At 36.0% G+C, this 24,205-nt stretch overlaps 1 protein-coding gene across 1 annotated transcript in view; it reads right to left on the reverse strand.

The window, feature by feature from the left end:
- The window catches only part of EPHA3 (EPH receptor A3), a 397,715-nt gene that overhangs the window by 367,913 nt on the left and 5,597 nt on the right, over positions 1-24,205 (reverse strand). Inside the window, exon 2 of the mRNA XM_007500776.3 lies at positions 4,848-4,912. Within this exon, the coding sequence (XP_007500838.1) occupies positions 4,848-4,912 (65 nt within the window). The remainder of the gene's footprint in view (positions 1-4,847; positions 4,913-24,205) is intronic.

The raw sequence follows: 24,205 nt of genomic DNA on the forward strand, positions 1-24,205 counted from the left end.
CACCTCACTATAAAGCACTGTATGGATAATTGTGGGATAAGATGAATAGCTCTTGGCTCTTCTCTTTTCTCAAGTTTACCTTGTCTTATTTAGTAATTTTAACCAGTTGACCATGAGACAGGTCAAACTGGTGTAGACATAAAGAATTCTTATTATGGGGAAAGGAGTATGTAACTCTTTTTCAGAGTAGCACAATTCAGAATAGTAAGGCAAAATGCAGACTGGTCAAATTTGGAATAACATGAATCTATTAAATAAAAGTATTGTATGTACCACATAGAAAACCATTTGGAGGAAAAACAAGATTCTTTCCTCAATATTTATCTTCAAGAGTTTGATAGTATGGCTTACTTATTACCTAGCTATGGTGGCATCAGATGATCTGGAAGTCCAAAGAGAAAAAATGAAAGAAAGAAAAAAGAAAGAAAGAAAAAATCCAGAAGTAATGATTTAGGAATTCAATTTTTTCTGTTTTGGTCAAATATAAAAAAATGAAGAAAAGTTTAAATTAATTTTTAAAGTATTGTTTGATAAAGGAGCAAATTCCAAAATAGGATTTTAAGTGTTTATTGAGTTAATAGTGATATATATTTTATTAAAATTAATAAAAATCCTATACTATCAGGCAGCTGGGTGGATTGAGAGTCAACCCTAGAAATGGGAGGTCCTAGATTCAAATCTGGCCTCAGACACTTCCCAGCTGTGTGATCCTGGCCAAGTCACTTGACCCCCATTGCCTAGCCCTTACCACTCTTCTGCCTTGGAGCCAATACACCATATTGATTCTAAGACGGAAGGTAAGGGTTAAAAAAAATTCTATACTATGAGTTCTATCCTTTTAATTAGAGGGAAAAAATTATTTTGAAGATACATATAAAATGCTAATTTGACCTATATAACATAATACTCTCTTTTATCTATTCATGTTTCTATCTCTATTATATATGCAGGCATACGTAGACACATACATACATATACATGCATCTATAGATGTCTAGCTTGCAATAGAAGAATAATCAGTCAGAAAACTAGGAAATGAAACTAAGGGCTAAAGAACTAATTTGACTCTAAGTAAAAAAAACAATTAATTAATTAAGGCATACAAGCTAGGTTATGCTTTCCTTAAACAGCTTCCAAAGAATATTCCCTATTTCCCTTAGAGATGTGTTTGGGGTTTTGTAAATCATAGTGCCAGAATGTCCTTGCATCTTACTCAAATCCCTCAGTGGAAAACTGAGCAGGTGCTCCCTACCATTGGAATAATATCCCTTCACATATTTGCACATTAATCCTACCCCATCCTTCGTTTATTCAGGCTACATAACCCCAATTCCATTAGACTTTCCTCATAAGGTTTCTTGGGGGAGATTTGGCACTAGACTACAAATCAGGAGACTTTTTTTCTCATAGATATTGTTCTATATTCTCCTCTGATTATGAATAAGATCTCAGTAATTCATATTCAAAATTTATTTTTTGTAATGTGATCAGAGAAATACTCTCTAATTCATCATTAGGCATACAGGTTAGTGGTTGAGATTTATGAAAACAAAAGCACTATTTGAGTATGTATACATATATATGGTATATACATTCATAACACACACATGCCTATACACACATATATAATATACATACATACATATGAATGAACGAATGAAGTAAAACTGATTGTGTCACCACACATTTCTGTTTTTCCTAGAATAGAATACTTTTATAATATCAAATTAAAATAATTAGCCCAGGAAGGACAAATTGGAAATAATATCACTTATTTTTTTAAATTTTCATTCTATAAAAAAGAAAGAAAAAAATACTTCAGTAGACTTGCCTTTGCAGATTCTGATGAGAATCCTGTTAAACTTAGGAAAAGGGCTGGTATTCTCCCAACATAATATTTAGTGAATCACTGCCCCGAGTATAGCTCTATTAGCTTTACCTTGTAAATCACAATGGCAGTATTAGCAATGTTTCAATATGATGTGACATCTTTATTATAATGTTTTTCCACTGAGGTTTAAGTTCATATTTTAGGTAACCGTCAAACAGATGCAGGACTGTTTACCAGGCTTCATTAACATAAAAATGGCTATAAAAAGATGTTTCCACCTATTACTACACCATATTTCATGGCAAGTATAGTCACAATAAAAACTCCAATTGTTAGAGTTTTTCTTAACACTAAAATGACCACGTTTTGATATGTAGGCAAATGGATGGCTCCCAGAATAAGAAGAATTAGCTAAGTCAATCGAGAGATTGATTCTATTACATATTGAAGGACGATTTAATGTGGAACCATTCTATTCTACCCATTTCTTTGTAAGGAAATATTAGTGCATTTTAAATTAATAATATCATCAATTTCCTCATGACAATTCTAGTTTGACATCATGAATCTCAAACAATTCCCCCCTTCCCAAATTTTAAAGTACCACATTCACCATAAATGTGTAATGTTTTTGTACATTTTTTGCTTTTATCCTTCCCCCAAAAATGGGGTGTAGGGTATCATGACCAATTGGGGGCTTTTGTTTGTCCCCCCCCCCTGGAAGTTTCTAGGATGGTGTACTATAGCTACGCCAGCTGTTTTGCTTCTTGTGCTTTTAGGCATCAGAGGCAGGGGAATCACAGCTGCAGACAGATCAATAGAGCAAAGTCGTAGAGCAGAAGGGCTGCCAATGAAACAGAAAGAGGCTTTCTGAGGCAAAAGGGAAGCAGAATTTGAAACTAAGAATGGTTCATGGCAGAAATTCTCCTTCGGGTTTTAGGAGTGAGGGCCAGGAAGAGACAACAAGAGAGAGAGCTAGCGGATAGGATGATCCTCTAAATGGTTTACTTCTAGGAAACTCCGCCATCAAACATTTTCAGCTGAATAAGAATGCCAACTTTTTAAAAAATCTTGAACAATATTCAAATTGAGATCCAAGTATCTTTTCTGGGCATGCCAGACCCACAAATCCATATTTTCCTGACAGTCAACTGAAAATAATGAAATAGAAACTTTAATCTTGATATAAATATTTAAACAGAGGGCCAATATACTTAAGGAAAAAGTGATAGTCTTGAAGTTAGGAAAATCTGAGTTTAAGTCTGTCCTCTGACACTCAATATGTGTCCATGTGACCATGACAAAGTCACTTAACTTTTCTCAAATTCAGGTCTACTAAGTCGCTTAGTTTTTATGCCCTGAAGTTCATGTTAAATTAATCAAAGCTGCATTTGGGGGGGGGGCTTCCATCGAGCTAATTCCTAAACAATGTATCAAATAGAATTTTATATTTTCTCAAAAATAAAAACTAGAGTTATAGTTGACTATGAGGATCTAATTTAAAAAAAAGAATTTCCTTATGTAAAAACTAAGTTCTAACTTCACACATCTCAACCACGAAACTTTTACTTTTATCCTAACCACTTGAATCATTTTACACCTAAAAGGATACCAGATTGTTGCCTGCCCTGTGGTCCAGACCAATTAATGAAACACAGATTATGTGATATTCTGCAGAACAAACTAGGCAATTTGGCATTTGTCAATATCAGGTGTTCCAAGAAGAGAAACAAATATGAAGATGACAGATGCATGAAGCATCCTCAATATAAAGCATCATTTGGAAAAAAGGAAAGGAGCTGGTATAAAATATATAATATATCTATAGAACCAAAGAAATGAAATTTGACATAGTGACACTTTTAAATGAAGAGGCTGTGGTTTGTTTGAAAAATAATTCATAAAAGTAAAAGAAACATATGCTTTTGTGGGCTCTCTCTCTATATCTCTGTATCTATATATATCTATATAGATATGTATCTATAATCTATATATTATATATAGATTTATATCTATATAATATATATGTCTAAATATTTATAGTATGGTATTATATGTATACATGATGTATATACACACACAAAATAATATTAGAGCTCTAACTTGTCCACAACCTATAACTGGAAAGGAAGGGAAGAAATTTGTTTCAGATTTCATCCTACAATTTTACAGAAACCTTTCAAATAGAATAGGCTTTCAAATGTGTGCCTCCTTTCCCTCCATTTCCTGGGGAATGATATATGAAAAAAGGGCACAATCAAAGAGGTAACTGGAAAACCACGAGGGCACCTAAAGGCCACACACTTTGCTAATCTGTCTCTTGCTCATAAAATCACTGGACTTTTTTAGAGAAGCTTAAGATTTAAAGTCAGAACCACAAGGGCTTTTTCCCCCACAAAAATAAAATGTCCTAGTTTCAACTGATCTAAACTAGACAACCTGGAATTATTTAAAACAAAGAAATTTAGGAACATGTTTCTCCTCCAAATATATAAGCCTTCATAGTCAATCTCAAAATAGCCATCAATGAAGCATTTTTTAAAATTTCATAATATTAATTGGAAAGTTCTCAAAGTCTTTAAAAGTTGATTCAAATACCTTTTTGGTGCAATTACTGAACAACTTGAAAAAAGCATTTTATATCACTTCAAATGTTAAAATATTTATATAACATATCACAACTCAAAAGTTGAAAATGGTTCAATGAATATAATATAAAAGATGCCAAAATAATCCGTTGATACAATCACTTCGGTAAAATCACTGCAAATTTCAGCAGGGAAAAATTAGTCAAAATATCAATTCAAGAGTCTCACTGGATAAAAACATAATCTAAATGTCTTTCAGTCTAAAAATATTGAAAATGTAATTCCTCAGAATTTCAATCAAAATACCTCAGCTTTACAAAAACTTCCATTTTTAGAATATACCAGCTAGCAAAAGAGTTTTCTAAAGAATCAATGTCAATAGCATATTATAGAAAAACAATGCAAATATATCAATTCACTGAACTTACCCCATGTGCTGGGTAGGAGATCCAGCCCAGCTCCCCTTGAATAGCTTTTGAATCCAGGAGATTCACTAAAAAGAAAACATGCAAACAAAATTAAGAGAAATGCATTTCGATTTGCCTCTTTGAAATTAATTATAGATTGTGCTTTGAATTTGGGGGTTGTATTTTTTCTTTATTCAGACTTGTGTGATTTTGTTGATGTAAGAAGTTGCTGATATGGCAACTCTTTACTTCTAATTTTAGGGAGTTGGCTGAAGCAATGAGTGGATGACTTGCCCAAGGTCATAAAACTTGTATGTGTCAGAGGTAAAGTATGTATTACACCTTCCTAACTGTAAGGCTGTCCATTGATTATATTATATTCCTCTGACACTTTAGCAAAAGTTCTCCTTAACAAAATAAAGTTTTTATATGTGGAGCTTTTAAAATGGATCATTTATTCAGGTAGCTTTGAGGTTCACTACAGGAACAACTAAAAAAGCTATGCTCATTCATTTTGTAAAAGAAGATGAATGGATGGAGAAGAATTTTTAAGATGAAAGTATCCAATAAATCTCTGTCCAAATTAATTAAACCAGAAGACATCTATTGAACTATTCCATCACATTAGTACACTGAAGTTAATCCTCTTGCATTCTCTTTTGATCTGAAATTATAGTCAGTGAATCTTAATAGTGAATTATGTCCTAAACTTCTCCTAGGCAAGTTATACCAAATGAGTAAAACAATCTTTTCACTGGAAGTATACATGATGGACCTACGGGAAGATAGCCAAAGTTTTTATAGCCTTGCAAAGATTTTATACTTCTTTGAAAGTCCAGATTTTACTCAATATCAACCATTATTTGGGAATTCTTTTAACTGATGAAATCACAGGATTAGATCTCATCCCTATAGTATAGCTATGTTATTAAAGTCAGCAATAATAAACTAGATACACTAGGTTTGCCCCCACACACACAATAGGTTATTTCTTTGACTTTCCCTCCATTCCAAATTGTATTATTAAATCTTCATTTACATTTATTTCACTGTTATTTTCCAACATAATGAACCCAGTTGTTCTGGATGTTATAACTGTGTTAGGAAAACTTCATTTTCATTTATTTCACTGCCTTATTTTATTTTATCTTATTATTCATTTATTTCACTTGTCAACACCAAGAACTCAGATTTGATGCTATACTTTTTTTTTTTAATAGGTTATAGTTACTAGTCATAGCGGGCAGACATTTTTGAAATTGGGGAGATAAAAAAGTTATTTTGATCATATACAGCAATCATAAGGACTGAAAAGGGGTTGCATCTTTTTTATTTAAAAAGAATGTGTTATAAAATTCAATAACAAATGAGTTTTTTCTAATATGAGAGTATTAGACTGAAATTAGTAAGCACTCTTATCCTCGAATATGTAGACAAGAGGTCAATACTAACTCTTAAAGATTGATTATAAGATTATATAAACTATACACCGATTTATTAACATGATCCAGATCAGGTAGATCAATATATAGCTCTGATAGAGAATCATCACCCCAGGCTCCAAATAAGCAACAATCAATGTGAAATATTAGTATGCCCCAGAGTACACTCAAATGTCATCAATAACATATTTCTTATTGCTTAGATAAGTGCCAACCATTCATCAATCATTTATAGTTAATCTATAGCAAATATAGAGGTCACTGATATTTCAAGGTCAAGGAAAGAAAGAGATGCCATTCTCAATATTGCTGGAATTCTACATACCCAATTACAGCAATTAAAGGAAGAACCATGAGCTCGAATAAATAGGGAAGAATGATGAGAAAGTAGCCTCATACTCCCAAGAAAGACTCTCACTTTTTCCCAACACTGTATACTATTGAATGGAGAATGAAAGTAAAATAATGAAATACATTATCTATTATGTTTGGCATCTATGGTTATATGATTATTTTCTCAAACAAGAAAAAAGGATTTTCAGTTACTGTAGAAAAAGGGGAGGTCACAATGAATAAAAAGGAAACGTAACTATTGCATATATTACATGGTACAAATATTATTGATATTTCCAGAACTGTGTTTTGCCGCAGGAAATTCATCTGGAGGGATATCATAATGAGGCAATTCTTTATCACTATTTAAATTTCAATTTGATCAGGCTGATTCAATTAAGTAAGTATTTATTAAATAACCAAATGCAGAGGGCACTCTGTTAGTTGCTAGGAGTCTAGAGATGAGTCCCTGCCCTCAAAGAACTCATAATTTATGGACAACCTAAATCACATTTACTTAAAGAATGTGAAGTGTTGAGACAGGAACAAAATTGTATGTTTGTGTGCCCTTGAGTGCATTTCCAATTTCAACAGTGAAGGAACTCTCAGTATAGAAACTCTTTCCATTGATGCAAGTCTTCTTTAAAACATTAGTTTCTTTGAAAATAAATTTGTATAGCTTTTGCTTTGTATCACAACATTTACCAATGTTACCATCATTCTTTTACACCTTCCCAGTGAGCCATTGTTTATAACATGGAATTTCTAAATGAAACAAACAAACAAAAAGAATTGGAAAGCATTTCAGGAAAAGTAACCAACATATTAACAGGAAAAATGTCAAACATTCTATGTAAACCTCCACATACATAGTCCCACATCTCCTCAAAGGGGTATCGTTTTATAGTTTCATAGTTTCATAGCATTCAATTTCAATCGTTTTGTTGTTCATTTTCCCTCTCAAAAGTCATCTCTGGATTCCCCTCAACCTACCACCACCACCATTCTCAGTGCCAGCTGCCCTCAGGAGTTCTCTAATCCCCATAACCTGGGCGAGGATGTTGCCCGTGGAGAAACAACACTTTCTGATAAAAGGTAAACGTCTAATGAACCGAAAACCCGTGACTGAACTCATTTTGCATACCACATTTTTCATTGAGGGCACATACCTATTCTTCATGGGAGTCTCCTTCATGAAGACTCCCATTAGTCCAACTGGAGTCACATTTCCCCATTCAGTATCCCATATTCAATGCTTCTCCCATTATCTTACAGTTTCCCCCTTTGCTGAGAAAACTGGAGGAATTACCATCTCTTTTCTATTCACCCATGGACTTGCTAGTGGGGCATCATCTGTTCCCTCTGTCTCCCACCTCCCTTCTCATCATTTATGCATCCTTCTGTTATTCTGTCACATAAAATACACTGATTCATTTGTGAGGGGGGAGTGAGAGGATTTTGTCCATAGCATTTCATTTCTGATATTCGACCATCACTTCTGTCATTTCTCCTGTTTCTTTAAGTTCTGCCTATATACTTTATTCCTTCCCATTCTTTAAGAATCAAAAAAAAAACTTGATGATTCTTCTTTGTTTATTTTTTTTTTACTTTTACCTCTAGGGTTGCTGTTTATCTCTTTCCTTTTTAAAAGTATCTTCAAGATGAGTTAATTGATATTATTACTTGGATTCTACTTGGGAGCTGTACTTATTTACATTTCTTATGGTGTTTGCCAGATGGATAAAGCTCACATCTTTCTCTTTTTTCCCTTTTTTTTTAAATAAGAATGCCTGAAATGTGTTTCTGTTGTTGAACATCCATCTCTGTTAATTGATGCTTTGGCTCAGGTTTTCAGGTTATGTCATTTTGGGTTGCAGCCTAAGTATTGCTTTTCAGAATATATTATTCCATTCCCTTCTGCAATTTCTAGTACCTGAGTAAAAGTCTCCTTCAATTACTGTATCTGAATTACTTTCCTTTATATTTCAAAGTCTTTCTCCTAGATGCTTCCAAAATTTATTATTTGTCTTTGAAATTATAAAAATTTAGCTTTGTGATTTAGCTTCTTTGGCCCTTGAAGCTTTAAAGTACTAGGGTTTTCTGGAGAAGTCCTGGAAGGTTTTGTTTTCTTCTGCATTGTAGTATTTAGATTTCTTTTTTTTTATTTGTATAGTCTTCAGGGAGACCTCTGATCCTTAACCTATCTCCATGCATCCTGTCTTCAAGTTCAGTTACTTTGGCTCAGAGAGAATTCGTGGCTTCTTTTAATGTTGCCTTTTGTGTCTCCTCTGCCAGATTTTTCTCCTTTTCAGAATTTTTGTGTTCTAACTCTGTTCGTTTCAACTCCATTAGAGAGGCTTTTTATTATGGATTCTTTTTTTTTTTCTAATTTGCTAATTAGTTTTCACCCCTCCATTGAGAGCTCCAAGTTCTGATATCTTCATTCTTCATTTCTTCTTTTCTGGAAGCTCTCCTCACACAACTACCTCTTTAGTTCAGATTTCATTTAAACTTTAGAAACCAACTTCTGATAACATCTTACTGATAACAATTATTAAGAGAGGAGGACAGTGAGAATTCTATTAGCAATAGAACTTGGCTGCGGAGAATAGGACTGGCTATATCAGAATGACATTGTCACATGAAATTTTTGTACTTTAAATTATATGTAGTTGTTTTAATAAGATCATGCCTATTTTATGACTATTATTTATTAGGAGTATTATTTAAATTTATTGGGCCTAGTCATAATTTGTCTTTTTAGTATCCTCCATCCAACAAAATACCTTAAATAATACAAAGGAGCCTTTCCCTACCTCCTGCTCCTCCTTGAACTCATTTTTCTATGTAATCTGTCATAATAATATAAGATATAATTACTTGTATTATAGATAGTTATAAATGGTGTTTCTTTTCCCATCTCCCCAAAGAAGTAAATGAAGCAAATATCTATATGGCTACTTACTTTTCATCCTAATATGGTAGAAAAATTATTTTACAGTAAAAAGTGCTGAATTCAAATTCTAGGTCTACCAGTTACTATTTCTGTGACTATAGGTAAGTTATTTAATCTTCTTAGCTTTTTGTAGTTTCCTTATCAATAAAATGGGGAGACTGGACTGCATAATCTCTAAGGTCTCTTATAGCTTAAAATCTTATAATATTATTATTTCTATAGTACTTTATGAAAAGTTTCTTTTACTAACACAAAGATACTTAAAAAATTTTTAATTATTTTTATATATTTTATTATATAGATTTTCTCTTCCCCATCTGCTTACCCTTCCCAGAGATCCTTTCCCCTGTAATAAAGAATTTGTTGTTTTAGGAGGAAGAAAAGAAAATACATTCAGCAAAACCAATCAATTTTAAAAAATCTGACCTTATGTCCAACATTCAATTAGGTGGACACCCGTGGAAAGGAGTGATGGCAAGTGTCTTCTCATATTTCTTCTTTGGAAACATTCTTGTTCTTTATAATTTGGCAACATTCATTATTTTTGTATTGTTGTCATCATTTCAATTTCCATTGTTTAGTCATTGTATACATTGTTTTCTCAGTTCTGCTTATTTCACTCTGCATGAGTTCATATAGTCTTTCCATAACTAATCACTGTCATTTCTTACATCACAGTAATATTTCATTACATTCATATCCATAATTTCTTTAGTCATTCCTCAACTGATACACATCTCCTTTGTTTCCAGTTCTTTTCTATGACAAAAAGTATTACTATAAATATTTTAGTTAATGTGGAGCTTTTCTTATTGCCAATGACTTCCTCCTTTCCTGGCAGTGGAATATCTGGAGAAAGGGTATGAATATTTTAACTACGTTATTTGTATTCCAAATGGTTTTCCAACATGCTAATTCCAATTCACGTCTCAACCAGCAACTTAATTTACCTGTCTTTCCACTATCCTAACATTAGTTTCATCCTTTATCACCTTGTCATGGATGAGAGGTAAAACCTCAGTGTCATTTTGACTTACATTTCCCAAAGAAGTAAAAATGAAGGAAACATGATAGCTTTCACAATCTATTTATTTTTTTATAAAACCCTTACCTTTCATCTTAGAATCAATACTATATTCTATTTCTAAGGTATAAGAGTGAGAAAGTTTGGGCAATGGATAAATAGCTTTCCCAGGGTCAAAAGCTAATAAGTGTCTCTAGACATGGCTCTCTATCCACTGAGCCACCTAGCTACCCCCTCACAGGCAATTTTTAATACAATATACATTAATGCTGAATTTATTGTTTATTGATCTTGGAAGACTTGAATGGACAAAATGCAGATCTGAAGACTATTGGAAGTGATTTGTCCAGAGTCACATAGCTGGTAAGATTATGTAAAATTGGAACTGAGGGGGCAGCTGGGCAGTCAGTAGTTTCAGAGCCAGACCTAGAGACAGGAGGTCCTGGGTTCAAATCTGATCTCAGCCACTTCCTAACTGTGTGACCCTGGACAAGTCACTTGACCCCCATTGCCTAGCCCTTACCACTCTTCTGCCTTGAAACCAATACACACACTGTATTTTGAAAACAATACACTTGAAAACAATACACACAAGACAGAAGGTAAGGGTTTGTTTTCAATTTAAAATAAATAAATAAATAAATGAAGTTGGAATTGAACTCTACTGAATTTACTACTGCACCTCTATTTACACTATGTTAAACTCCTATGAGACTTTATGACTAAAGAAACTGTAGAAATAACTTAATTACACAATAATATTGACTACTGAATATTAGCAAATGTCAGTCCGGCAGATTGTGTCCAACAAAGGCATTTGCCTATGTTGGGGAAAATATATTACATCAAGTCCAAACCAAAGAAAGAGTCCCCATTGGATAGGTTATCTAAATGCCTTTGTCACAGTGGATGTTATAAAAGTTGAATCAAGCCTCGTTCTCAAGATTCATAGCAACAGAAACGCATCAATTTTATCCTCTCTTCTTTCAAAGTCAATAGAAAAGTGTCCATTATAAATGCTATGATAGGTGGTAGCACTGACAGTCCATTTAGTCCTTCTGTGTTGTCTCTTGGTTTGGATTCTCAGATTGATGAGTCGAGAGCTTGTCCCAGAACTAAATATTCGCTTGGCTTGATTTGGAGAAGTTATACAATACTTCCAATGATTTCAAACTGTCCAATGTAATAATGTCCACCTATTCATTTTAGGAATGCTATGTGACTATGAATCATAGGAAAGTCTCATTTCAGAAAAATTCAAATTATAGATAACATAACAGCGAAGGGAAAACATATCATTAACATAAGCAGGCTGCAACATGTCATCAAAATGACTTGAAAACAAGAGACATTGTTGAGATTCTCTATGAATTAAGACAGGGAATAAAGATGAAAAGCAATCGATAGACCTCCCAGGGGGTACACTGCTAATCCTGAGTTGCTAAAGGGACAGAGGAAGCTTGAAAGTGCCATGGTTGGATCCTGTTTTGAGAAACTGAGGACAAATGGACACAAATTCCAGGAATAGAGAATACACTCATGTAATAAGATATGCATCAAAGTGTGAAAATTATTAAGCAAACTGGAAATATTCACACTAAATTATATTTCTTCATTTTCCTGTATTTCTTCAAGGTTTAGCTTCCAAATCCCACTTTGTGCAGGGAATATTCCTACCTCCTCCAGCTGTCAGAAGTAATATCCTTTTCAAAGATTACCTTCTTCCTAAATCATTTTGTAATTTTCAAATGTACTTATTTATAAGTTTTTCCTACATTAGAGTGCAAAGTCTTTGAGAGCAAGAGCTGTTTGGTTTTGGTTTTGGTTTTTGGCTTTTTATACTCTTTTTATCTATGCTGTTGGCATAGTCCTGGGACAAAGTATGTGCCCAATAAATACTTGTTTAACTAATCACTGACTGATGTATTACCAACTCTCAGAATATAAAGTAGTAATTTAAGAACAATCCAAAAATTCTGCCCTTAGTTGGATTTGAAACCTATTTGATATTTTTGACCTGTGTCTAGGATTTCACAGAACTTTAAACAATGTTATTGAATTGGATCCCTCCTAGGATGCCTGAAGGCTTTTCTTCCACTGTCTAATAGACTATAGTTCATTGTCTGCATGTGGAGTAAATGTGAAAAGGTGTTGAAAAAGTTAGTAGACTTGGAAAGCCAAATAGAAGTGTGAAGTTTCCATGGAAAATAGGGAGAGAATTGAATGTCACTTCGTACTAGAGCGTCTTTTCCTGAGTTCAATTGAGGCTTGACAAGGGAAATGATATATATCTAGAGAGGAGAACCTTCACTCGGGCCCCCACTGGCCCAAAGTCGATTTTCAAGTGGGTTTTGAAATCAGCTTTGAAAGCCATGAGATAATCCTGGAAGGCATGGTATGGAGTAGAAGACTCAGCCACACCTACTGGTCCTTCCTGGTCATTAATTCCCATTGTTATGGATCCAATATGATTAGACCATGGTTATCAGTGCCAACTAGGCACAAAGCTTCCATGGATCACCAAAACCAACAGCCATTTGGGTAGCTGCTGCCATTGGCAAGAGAGTTCCAATGTGAGAGATTCACTATCTTCAGATCTTATAAAATCGATGGATTTAAGAGCTGGGAGAGATGTGAGAGATCATTTCCTTCAAGTGTTCTTGACCTTTGCTGGTGTTAAAGGCAACACCATGCTGCTGCCAGGTTTTAGCTCAATGAGATATGAGTTCAATTCTGTCCTGAAGATATGAGTTCAAATGTGTTCTTGTATACTCAGTACCTGAGTAGTCCTTCAATTGCCTCAACACTAAAATGAAAAAATAAATAATAATACCTGCCAGAGTTCTGGTGGGGATCAAGTGAGATCATAATATTGGTTGGTAAAGCACTGAGCACACTGTAGAGCATAAAGTAGGCAACAAATACTTCCTTCGTGCGTCACTTTGACATTCTGGTGAAATCTATGGACCCTTTCTCAGAAAAAAAAAAAAACTAATGTAGAAGGTAAGATATGAAGGATTAGAAATTAAGTAAAAATGTAATCGTGGTTATCAAACAGGTTTTAGAATAGCAAGTTCTTTCTTTTTAGTTTAACTTTCTTATTTTTCAGATATGAAATTTCAGGCTCAGGGAAAGAAAGTAACAGAAGAGAGTAAGAAAATATTGGCCCCCACAACACACCTTTTCTATCATTTCACTCAGTGCTTAACCCTATATAGCAATCATCATAAAGAGCTGGTTATCAAAGGAATCCGCAATAGCTAATAATAATCTCTCCCACCACACCACTAGAAATATATAAAGGAAGACATTTTTCAAAAAATCAAATGGAACAAGTAGAATTTAAAGTGAATCACGCATGCAAAATAAGTGTACTCTCTGGGGAAACTTTTCTAAAGTGAGGATCCCTGAAGGATTTGATTGTGGTGAATAATTCGCACCTAAGGAATGGGACTCATTGTGAGTGATCATTGCAAAATTCAGTTTCCAGGATCTGCTTTTCCATCTAAAAAGATGGAGACTTCACTTAATTCTGATGCATACTTTTGAAACATCTTACATACTACATACGTGTGTATGTATGTTGGGAAAATGAAGAAAACCTCTGAGTTTCTTTGTAAGGTCAAAGTTTTACAGTAATTTGTAATGCATTTTAATTTAATTTGTCCATTCAGCTGGTGTCTCTGCAGAAAAGCAATATTGTTTTGATCTTGCATCTCAGTTGCTTCTTTCATAGGCTCATGAAAAAGCATATTTAGCCAATATGTCCTTGTATTGTCCTTAGAGCAATTTCATGCAGAAAAAGAGAACGCTTCCATTTTGTACCATGTATGTGGTCAGGCCCTAGAGGTTACAATGATACAGCCTGTGATGGACAAAGGCTGGAGGAGGAGGGAAGAGGTGAATTGTGATGGATTTAACAAGCTCACGGCCACTGAAGAAGGTGAATACTTCAGAGATGTTCCACTGAATGAACATATTGCTGTGTAAATACTTACAATGGCTCAATATGGTCTTGTTTAGCCTCAATGCTAACACGCCATTTAGAACTTAGTTATTTTGGGCTATAGAAGTAAATTTCACAGCCTAAAATTAGATGTTAATCCTATTCAGCCTGTACATGAAACCCACTGCTCTCTGCTGATATTCATGCAAAATATTCTTAAAACCAAAGTGGGCTGAAGCTTTTTTTTAAATAAAAAACTTAAATGACCACAATGACTTTTTTCAAGTGACAACTCTATCCTGGAAGAAAGAATGAAGTGAAAAAAGTATTGGAATTACCATTTCTGTGAAGGACCCAAAATACTGATTATCCATGTAATTTTAGCTTTGTTACTTATTTTCTCTTGGACACAAGACATTTTCCATAGGCAAAATGGGGATGATAGTATATTATTTATCTATCTCACTTTGAGCATAGTAGAAATGTAAGCCATTAATATCCTTGGGCATTAATGCTACAAAGAAAAACATATCAGCCATGTTTTTATTACTAAATGTGTTCTTTTCTGAACAAGTGGTCTCTTCAACTATGTAATTCTGGAATATCCAAATTCTAATTTTATAAAAATATATGCCTTAGAGTAGGTAAGTGGCTCAGTGGATAGAGAGCCAGGCTTAGAGACAGGATGTCCTGGATTTAAATCTGGTCTCCAAAACTTCCTACCTGTGTGACTCTGGGCAAGTCATTTAACCTCGAATGCCTTGGGACTGAGTATCAATTCTAAGTTAAGGTTTTAAAAAAAGCTATGCATTGCTGCTTTATCATTGCTCCAGAAAGGAAATTCCCACCAAATGAATTACATACAAGTTACAAAGTGTTACATGTCTGTGTTTTTATGACTTTGGCAATTTATAAGGAAAAGAAAAAGCTAAAACACAAACAATTGTATTTGATAGCTGGATATTTTAGTGAATTTCCAACACAGACTCTAGAGTGAATTTATTCCCAAAATCTTAGCTATCAGAAGATGATAATAGTTCTTAATATCATTAGGGAGTATCAAAAACATCACTAGGCACTATTTAAAATGTAGATATTGTATTCAGAAAACTGAAGGATGGGTCTCCAGCAAAACTTCACCTACTCTAAGAGCCACTGTTGTTAGGGAGATGTCATTCTGATGCAGTTTCAAACCATTGCTCTACACCAGCATTGCTTAAACTTTGGGGGGTTATGGATCCTTCCAAGCAGTCTGAAGAAATCCATGGACCCCTTCTCAGATCAATATCTTTTTTACCTATATTTGTAATTGAAGGAAAAGCTAAATTTCATTCAGAGTTTAGTAAAAATAAAGCTGTACTATTTTCCCTTCTTCCTATTTCATGGACCCTTCTAAAATCTATCCATGGCTTTTAGGGATTCTGTAACCCCCAGGTTAAGAAATCTTGTTCCAGAACATTCTAGAGAATCCGATTTTGACAAATTAATTGACTTGAGGACAAATGGAAAGCAAAACCCAATAAAAGCAAACACTCGTATGACCTTTCAAGGCTCACAAAGTGCTTTCCTGATGACAATAACCTTGTGAAATTGATAATGGAAAAACTGTAAATTCCCCTTTTAAAGATAGGAAAAGAGACTAGTGAAGCTACTTGCCTATTGCCTAATAGTGTTGGTGCTCTTTGTGTTACTGTTTTCTTAAAGGCAAAAACAAAAACTCATATGCTGCCATAACAGGGATATCCTTTACAAATACAAAATTGGTTAATGATACAAATTGATACAAATAAAAGTTGATTATTTCATTGGGGAAAAATTAGGTATCAAAGCAAAGTTTTATATGAATTCTTTTTCCCACATTCTTCTGTGCTGGCTTTTTAAAAAGGCTATGCAATATAATCTGTAAGTAGGGTGCTCTCCAAGGCTTAGGGATTTTAATCTGTTAAAATGGAATGTTTTATTTATTTGGTTTCTGCAGACTTTGGGATTCTTTTTCAATACATAATCTCTTGACTGCTCAGTGTAAAAGGTACATCATTTCATTTAAAATGCTATGGATGTTAGTGTGAACTAGATAGTTCAAGACAAAACAAGGCAGGGCTGAGCCTTGATTTCTCTGGCTTTGGGGGTGGGAAAGGAGAACAGAATTGGCAATATTTCACTTTAATTGTTTAAAACACAGATATTGGTAAGAATATTACAAATTTAACAGACACCATTTTCCCATTTATTCCTAAACTACTCACGAGTGACGGCAACAATTCTACTTAAAAAAGGCGAACTCTGGAAAGAGTTTTTAAAGGTTACAGAACGATTGTCCTTTAAGGTTTACAATGCATTTTTATATATGGGGCTTTTATTATTCTTTTTTTCCAAGTAAAGTAACTGAGGCTCAGATAGGTGAAGTGACTTGCCTCCCCCTCCCCAGTCTGAGACAGCATTTGAACTCATTTTCTGGTATCCAGTCCAGCATACTATACAGTGTGCCACCTAGCTGCAAAGTTAAGAACTAAAGTGATGTTTCTTTTTTAAAAAAAGAAAAAAAAAGATTTAAAGTATCATGTCTGTGACTGGAGAACACATTCTCTGCCAGAGGACTAAGATTAGACCATCTCTATTCCAATGAAAATTATGGCTTTCTTTGCAGGTAAAACAGTAGTAAAGCAAAGAAAACTGCATCTCCACCTCCAGAGGGATCACCAACCAATGACACGATGACCCAGGGTTCAATTTCAAATGATTTGTCGCCTCTAGGCACTTGGTTTCTTCTTTTAGAAAATATGCCCAAATCTATTTATGCTCCTCATATTTAAAGTTTTTTTACTCTTCAAAGATTGTACCTTGTGACTTTCAGAAGGATTAACAGGTTCTACCTTTGTTGTTCTAATAGATGCACTGAAAGCTAAATTCAATCCCTATTTTGAGTACTAAGTTCATTTTCCACCCAGTAACTGGTTCAAACACCTTGTGAAAGTCCCTTCATTTGGCTGCTCTGAAACTCAACTTGGCTCGTGCATGAGATGGCCACTTCAGAGTCGCTATTGAGGCTCAAATGAACTGAGGGTTCTGATCCCCGAATAAAGCTTATTCTGAGGAATTGAAGAGCAAACTGCAAATGCAACCATATCATGCTATAGGGCAGTTTGAATGGAAATCCTTTGCCTTGAAAGTGGCTTTCTTTATTTTTGTTTGCACCTTGATATATGCATTCTGGGTTTCATACCCAGAATTTCTGGCATTCATTTTTTTTCCTTCTCGATCAGTGTGAGGAGTAAAAGATGGGGATAGTAGAAAAGATAAGCAAGTTCCTCTGGCTCATTTCCAAGAATTCACTGTTGGGAGAAAAAATGAATGAGGTAAAGCTGGAGGGAGTTTTTAAAGGGGCAGTCCTTTTGATTTCTCATCAATTAAGTCATTTTAAATTCCCCACAAAATATATGCAAATTATTTGGATATGATTTTTTGAAGTAATGGCATTCTTTGGTGTTTGGAGATTTACCCATAAAGCCATTTTGTGGTTGTAATAGGAAATATCTGTGCTTTAAAACATAAAAGCTCTGAAAGGGGAGCAGTTGAACCTCAAAGTTTTTCAAAACCACTAATTGCTGAGCCTGGCCTAATTTTACTAATTCAGTAAAGTTAAGACAAAAAGTACAAGTAATTGCAACTGGCAGCTTCTGCTCAAAAGCCACTGTCGAGAGTCAAAGATCTGTTCTTTTAGGTTAGGACCGGTGGATATTAGGACAACTGCTGCTTTCAGGACCCTGCTTAAACAAAGGCTTCTAGAAGCACATTAGCAGCTTGAGGTCTCCAAGTTCAAATGAGGGTGATCATTTTCCGAACATGATTACCTAAGGCCACCCATAGATTAAAGTCGCCCCATGAAAAAGCCCTTTCATGCTATATTTATTTAAGACATCGAAATGCACTGAAATAGCTTAACATATTTGATGTAGATATACAAGTGCACACACATCCACATCTTTCTTACAGTCAATCAATAATCTGTTTTCATTGGCTTCATTTTAAATATCCCTTCAATGCTTTTACAGGTCAACGGGCAGCTCAACTGTTTCCTTAGCTCTATGCCTTCTCTGAAAATCATTGATTAGCAATGTTCCAAAGCAAAACCCAATCGTACAAATGTAGACTGAAAGAGCTGCAAAAATCTGAGTCAGGATTTGGGTTTCCTCACTGCCAAGTTGTACTTCGGAAGACTGAGTCTGATTTTCTCCAAATTCCCCAAAGTGATCTGTTCACTCAGGGGAGCTGAATTGAGCCCATGCTCTGGGGAAGGGTCCACTGAAGGAGGATGAAGGATGATCAAAGAACCCAGGGCTGTGGGGGGCTACCAAGGATATGCAATCAGAACTGGCACTTGTTTTTGCAGCCGCCAAGAATGAGCCAAGTGGGCATTAGAGAGATGATGGCCAGTTTTTCCTCTCCTCATTTGTACTCAAAAGAAGCAGCACACTCTGCTGCTGGATTTTGAATATGTAGGTCCGAGGATACGATCTTTCTCAACACAGAGCTAAGCCCATGTGAAACCTCGAGGTGTGTGTAAATGACGAAGTTAGGGCGGAAAATCCGGAAACAAAAATATAGTTAACTGTTAACAATGTGCTACGTCTCTCTTTTGAGCCCTATTGAGATAGTCATGGACATTTTAAAATCCCATCTAGGTAAGAAAACGATTCTACCATATGTAAAAAATAAAATAAAGGCCTAAATGTTTCCTAAAATAGGCAGTTTCAATTCTAGGATTCAGAAGGCGATTTTTTCCCTAGATGAATAAATAGCTAATCTAGAGAAAATATCCCAATAAAATTACATCCAAATAAGTGACCCCCTCTCAATCTCTCTTTTTTGTTCAATCCTTACTTTCTGCCTTGCTGGCAACTTCACAGCAGAAGGGCAAAGGCCAGACAAACAGGCTTAAATGATTTGCCCAGAGTCACACACAGCTAGAATGTGTTTAAAGTCAAATTTGAACCCAGGTCCTCCCAATTCCAGGTGAAGTGCTCTATCTACTGTGCTACATAAATGCCTCTTTCTCACTCTTTAATTTTTTTTAAAATTACCATGTTTACAAAGATTTACTCAGATCCTAAATTTTAAAAAAAAGTGGAGAAAGGCAAAAGCTTCACAATATTAAGAATTGACAATAACAGGTTAAGATTTATTTTGTATTAGGGAATAACAAACCAATTGAACACAAACTTTCAAATAAAATAGATTAAAGTAAGCTAAGAATTTGAAATAACCCACTAGTAATCAGCACTTATTTCTAAAGTGCCTACTATCAGGTATTAGTGCTAGGAATAGAAAGAGAAAAATTATTTAACCTCTACAGTCAAGGAATGAACATCCCATGGTAAAAATCGCAAGTCCATAATCAAGGACAAAATGAAGACTCAGAGTTGGCATCCTGATTTAACCTGGCATCGAAGAACTTGCTTCTTAAAATAGTTGGATGATTATTTCAATAGAGTGGATTTCCTCTGTAATTATATTTTATATATTTGAAAACAGGATTCTTAGAAGGGATCCAAAGGCTCCATCAGACTACCAAAGAGCCCATGACACAGAAAAGGTCAAGAACTCTCTGCTCGCACCCTTCTCATTGACTCTTATGAGAGTGTATCAGGGAGGAAGCTACTTAAGTGCTTTCGTGTGAACACAGTAATAATAGTAGAAAAAAATGTTCATGTCATTTTGAAAAAACCAAGACACTAAAACTTTGATTTGAAAAACTGATGTCATCAATATGCTATTTTTGCTGTTTGCCAGGTTAACAGAATTTATGGAGGTAATTAATGAATAACATATGTGCTGAAATGTCCATGTGAAAAATATAATTGCCCTTGACTTAATTTGCTACTTTCTTTTCAAGGCCATATAACTAGCTACCTTCTATCAAAGCTTCTAAATATATAAAGTTCTTTTTATAGACAAAGGATGGTCTAAAACTCTAAAGTAAAAATTATGATTTCTTATTCGACCTCTGAAGAATTTTTGCATCTATCTTTAGAAATTGGAGAAGATGAGAGGGGAAGAGGAAGAAAGAGAATTTTGAGAAATGTTTTATCTCTGACAAAAATGTTCCTCCTTACTATGTCATGGCATTCTATAGTGAAAACCCACTTTCCCTCTGAAAGAATCCCAAAGAAGTTTAGCCCCCAGGAGGGTACTTTTCCCAGGGAATAAAGCAACCATCATTTTATGAAGGACCAACTTTGTGTCAAGGACTGTGCTAGGCACTAGAGATAAAACAACAAAGTAACAGCCTCTGTTTGTAAGGAGGGACTATGATACAAACAGTGTGTGCCCCCGTTTGTAGTGAAGGGAGAAAGGGAGTGGGAAGGTCGTAAAATGTGTGCTTTCACTTCCCAAGTACACAGGGAAGCCTAAACCGAGATCTTCTCCCTCCAAACCCCCTCCTCATCCATCCTAAGGTTTAGAGATGAAAGGGGTCTTCCAGACGATCTCGTCCAACTTCGTCCTTCTTCAGAGGAGGAAAGTGACACCACTTGACATGAAATACTTGAGAGAACAGCAAGCAAGCCTGCCAGGACTCCATCCAGGTCCCCTGACTTATCCAGCACTTAGAAATAAATACATTATACATGGAGTGCCCATACAAGCGTGTTATGTAAAAGGATGGCATGGTTTGTTTGCAAAGAAGCTTTCTGGAGCCACAGAATGACTGTAAATTAAGGCACATCGGATCACCTTTTTACTCTTGGGAACAATGTAAATATCTGCTGCGATGAACAGAGATAACATAGTCACTTAAAGGTGAGATCTAATGCTCCTGATAAAGAAGTAATACCCGAGAAGAAAGAAGAGCGGGTCTTCAAAAAAAAAGGCTGGAGTGTTTTTTCCACAGAGGTGCTGGGAACTACACACAGAGAAATGGGAAGTATAGACACGATTAAAAGAGGGACTCCCATCTCGAGGATGCAAGCCAGGGCTTAAAGGGGATCCCAGGTCTGAGAGCAAGTCCTTTTTCAGTCCTTTTCCCAGGTGGCCACCCTCTTTGGGGCTGACTCTTCTTTTGTCAATCCCAGAATGAATGTGTTGTTTCTTTTGAAATCCCAACAACTCTACATTTCTGACACCCACTGACATTTCCATGGGTCTCATTTCCAAATGGGAATATGCTCAGGGAAGTGCAGGTTTGACACCCTAGCTTCCAGTTTTTAAGAGCTCCTGAGGCATAGATCTACAGATAAAAAGACTTTCTAGGCAGAGCCCAGCCTCCCTCCTCTCACGAAGAACCCCCCCCACACACACACACAGTCACACACACACACACACACACACACACACACACACACACACACACACACACACACACATGCTCCCCAGGGAGCCAGAGGGCTTGAGCTTCTCAGTTTCTACAGTGAGAGAGGCTCTTCCCTGAGAAAAGAACAGCAAGAATAGGAGGGGGTGGGGGCAGCCAGCCAGATCTAGGGCTCTCAGCTCCTGGGGGTTGGGAGAGAGAGAGAGGGACACACACACAAAGCAGGGGCCCAACTGGGGTACAGAGGGAACACAGGCACACTGAAGGGTGGGGAGCAGAGCTCCTAGCAGAAAACAACTCATCTCCTCCCACTGATTAGGCACTGAGGCTTATCTTTTAAATGTGTATGAATGATACACATGTGCAAAGCCAAGCAGGCTTACTTTATATATGCATATTAATTAGAGGATGTAGCTAGTTCTCCCTCAGCCCAAATGCCAGCAGAAAGATACTCTTTCCCCAAAGCAAGGCTATCTAATGAACTAGCATAGGCAGAAAAGCAGCAATACACCATTTTCCTCAGTGAACCTGGAGCAAGCTTTCTCACTAATAGGCAGCCCATCAGTAGGGAAAGGGGACAGATAGCGAGGGAGCACACTTGGAGGGGCACTCCCTGGGACTTGATGAGCTACATAATACAGTCTCCACTTGTACCACCTTTGAGGCTTCCCTTAATAGTGGTGGAAGAAGCTATTTGTCCTGAAAAGCCCGCAGGGTGCCTCCATTGTTAGGGGTGGATGCCTATCCCCATCCTGAATTATTTCCACTAACTTTTCTCTTCTGAAAAGTAAACTTTGAAACTTACCCTAAATTAAAGATATGACCTGAATGATGTTACACAAGAAAGAAGGAAGCACATTCAAGTCTTGCTCTATCATCCTGGTAAACACTGTTTCCCCTATTTCCCCTCTATTTGCTTAATTGCTTGTACAGTTCTACCACTTTTTTTATTCTCTCGCCCTGCTATTATTCTGACTTCAGCATTTTTTTAGTAGATCACTTGGATTTTCGCCCTTTGCTTTGACTGGAACAGCAGGACATAGTTTAGAAAATGAGGGGGGGAAAAAGGTTTCCACTTTCAGGGCTTCCAGTTTAATAACATCACTCCAAGTTTAAGGCTTTATTTGGTGGAGCGGTTTTATTCCATCCTCCTCCATATGCATTCACCCAGGCAGCACAATGGGAGGTATTTTTTTGGTTAATGTCTTAAGTTTTTTTCCTTGAGCAAATACCTTTTATGTAGTTAGAAAAGTGTGTATGGGGGGCAGTTGGGGGCCAGAGGGTGAGGGAGATGTGTGGCAGAGTGCATAAAACTGAGGGGGAAAGCTTGCTCTGGTTAACATGGATGGCAAATATCTTGCTCAGGACAGGGTCTGCACCAAAGTGGCTGCTTACTAGATACTTACTGATCAAATGACAAGAGTTAGATCACTATTCTGAATTTTGCTAAAATTGCCCATCTAGCAATTATGGCAAATTCTTTAGATGTTTAGGTGGGGCAAAGAGGCTTGAGATTCCACAGGAGTTTTCTGAGCATTTTATTGAGGTGTTCCGATAATAGAACTCTCATACTATTTAGATTTTTGTCTTCATGGCCCATTTCTGCTCTCTTTCCACTTGTAAAGATTTTTTTTTTTTAACAAACTGAGCGTCTTTTCATACCAAGTGAAGCTGGCAGAAGGTAAAATATTCAGTAAGTGAATTTCCCTGTGGGGATCCCTCTTGCCTAGGCTCCACTGGTACATGATATTAAGCATCTGGTAGCCATGCCTCAGAGGTGACAGTAGAAGGGCACAAATGCCCCAGCCTTGAACTTTTTTTCTAAACAGAGCATCTTTCCTTGCTTGATTAATTCAGCAGCTCAGTCTTCAGTTTTCACAAGTGCTCCAGTATTACTTTGATGAGACCCAATTTTGCTTCAACTACAAAAAGGCGAATATACGGCATAGCCCCTTACGCTTGAACTTCTTAAAGAAATCAAGGGCCAGGCTCGATCTATGTTATACCTGGATGAGCACCATAATGGATGTTTCATGCCACCAGCCAAGCTTTGATATGAAAAAGCTGTGGAATGCTACTTGTGCATTGGGTAACAGCTCGGTAGTGACCCTCACTGGTGATAAAATCCAGATCTCTGAAGAGAAAACCCAAAAAGAGAACACCTGCATCCGTGCAGCTGAACCTTTCATCAAATGGGGATTACAGGAAAACAACTAGGAACACAGGTTTGGGGTGGAGGATAGAGTGAGGGTTTATTGTGTATTTACAAAACTAAAAAGTACATGGCAGAAGTGTTTGCACAACTCAGTGTTATCTCAAATACCTACTAACCCTCAACAAACTACAGTCATGCCAAACAAAATGACTCTAAA

Source organism: Monodelphis domestica, chromosome 8 (assembly GCF_027887165.1).
Source record: "Monodelphis domestica isolate mMonDom1 chromosome 8, mMonDom1.pri, whole genome shotgun sequence".
NCBI classification, from domain to species: domain Eukaryota; kingdom Metazoa; phylum Chordata; class Mammalia; order Didelphimorphia; family Didelphidae; genus Monodelphis; species Monodelphis domestica.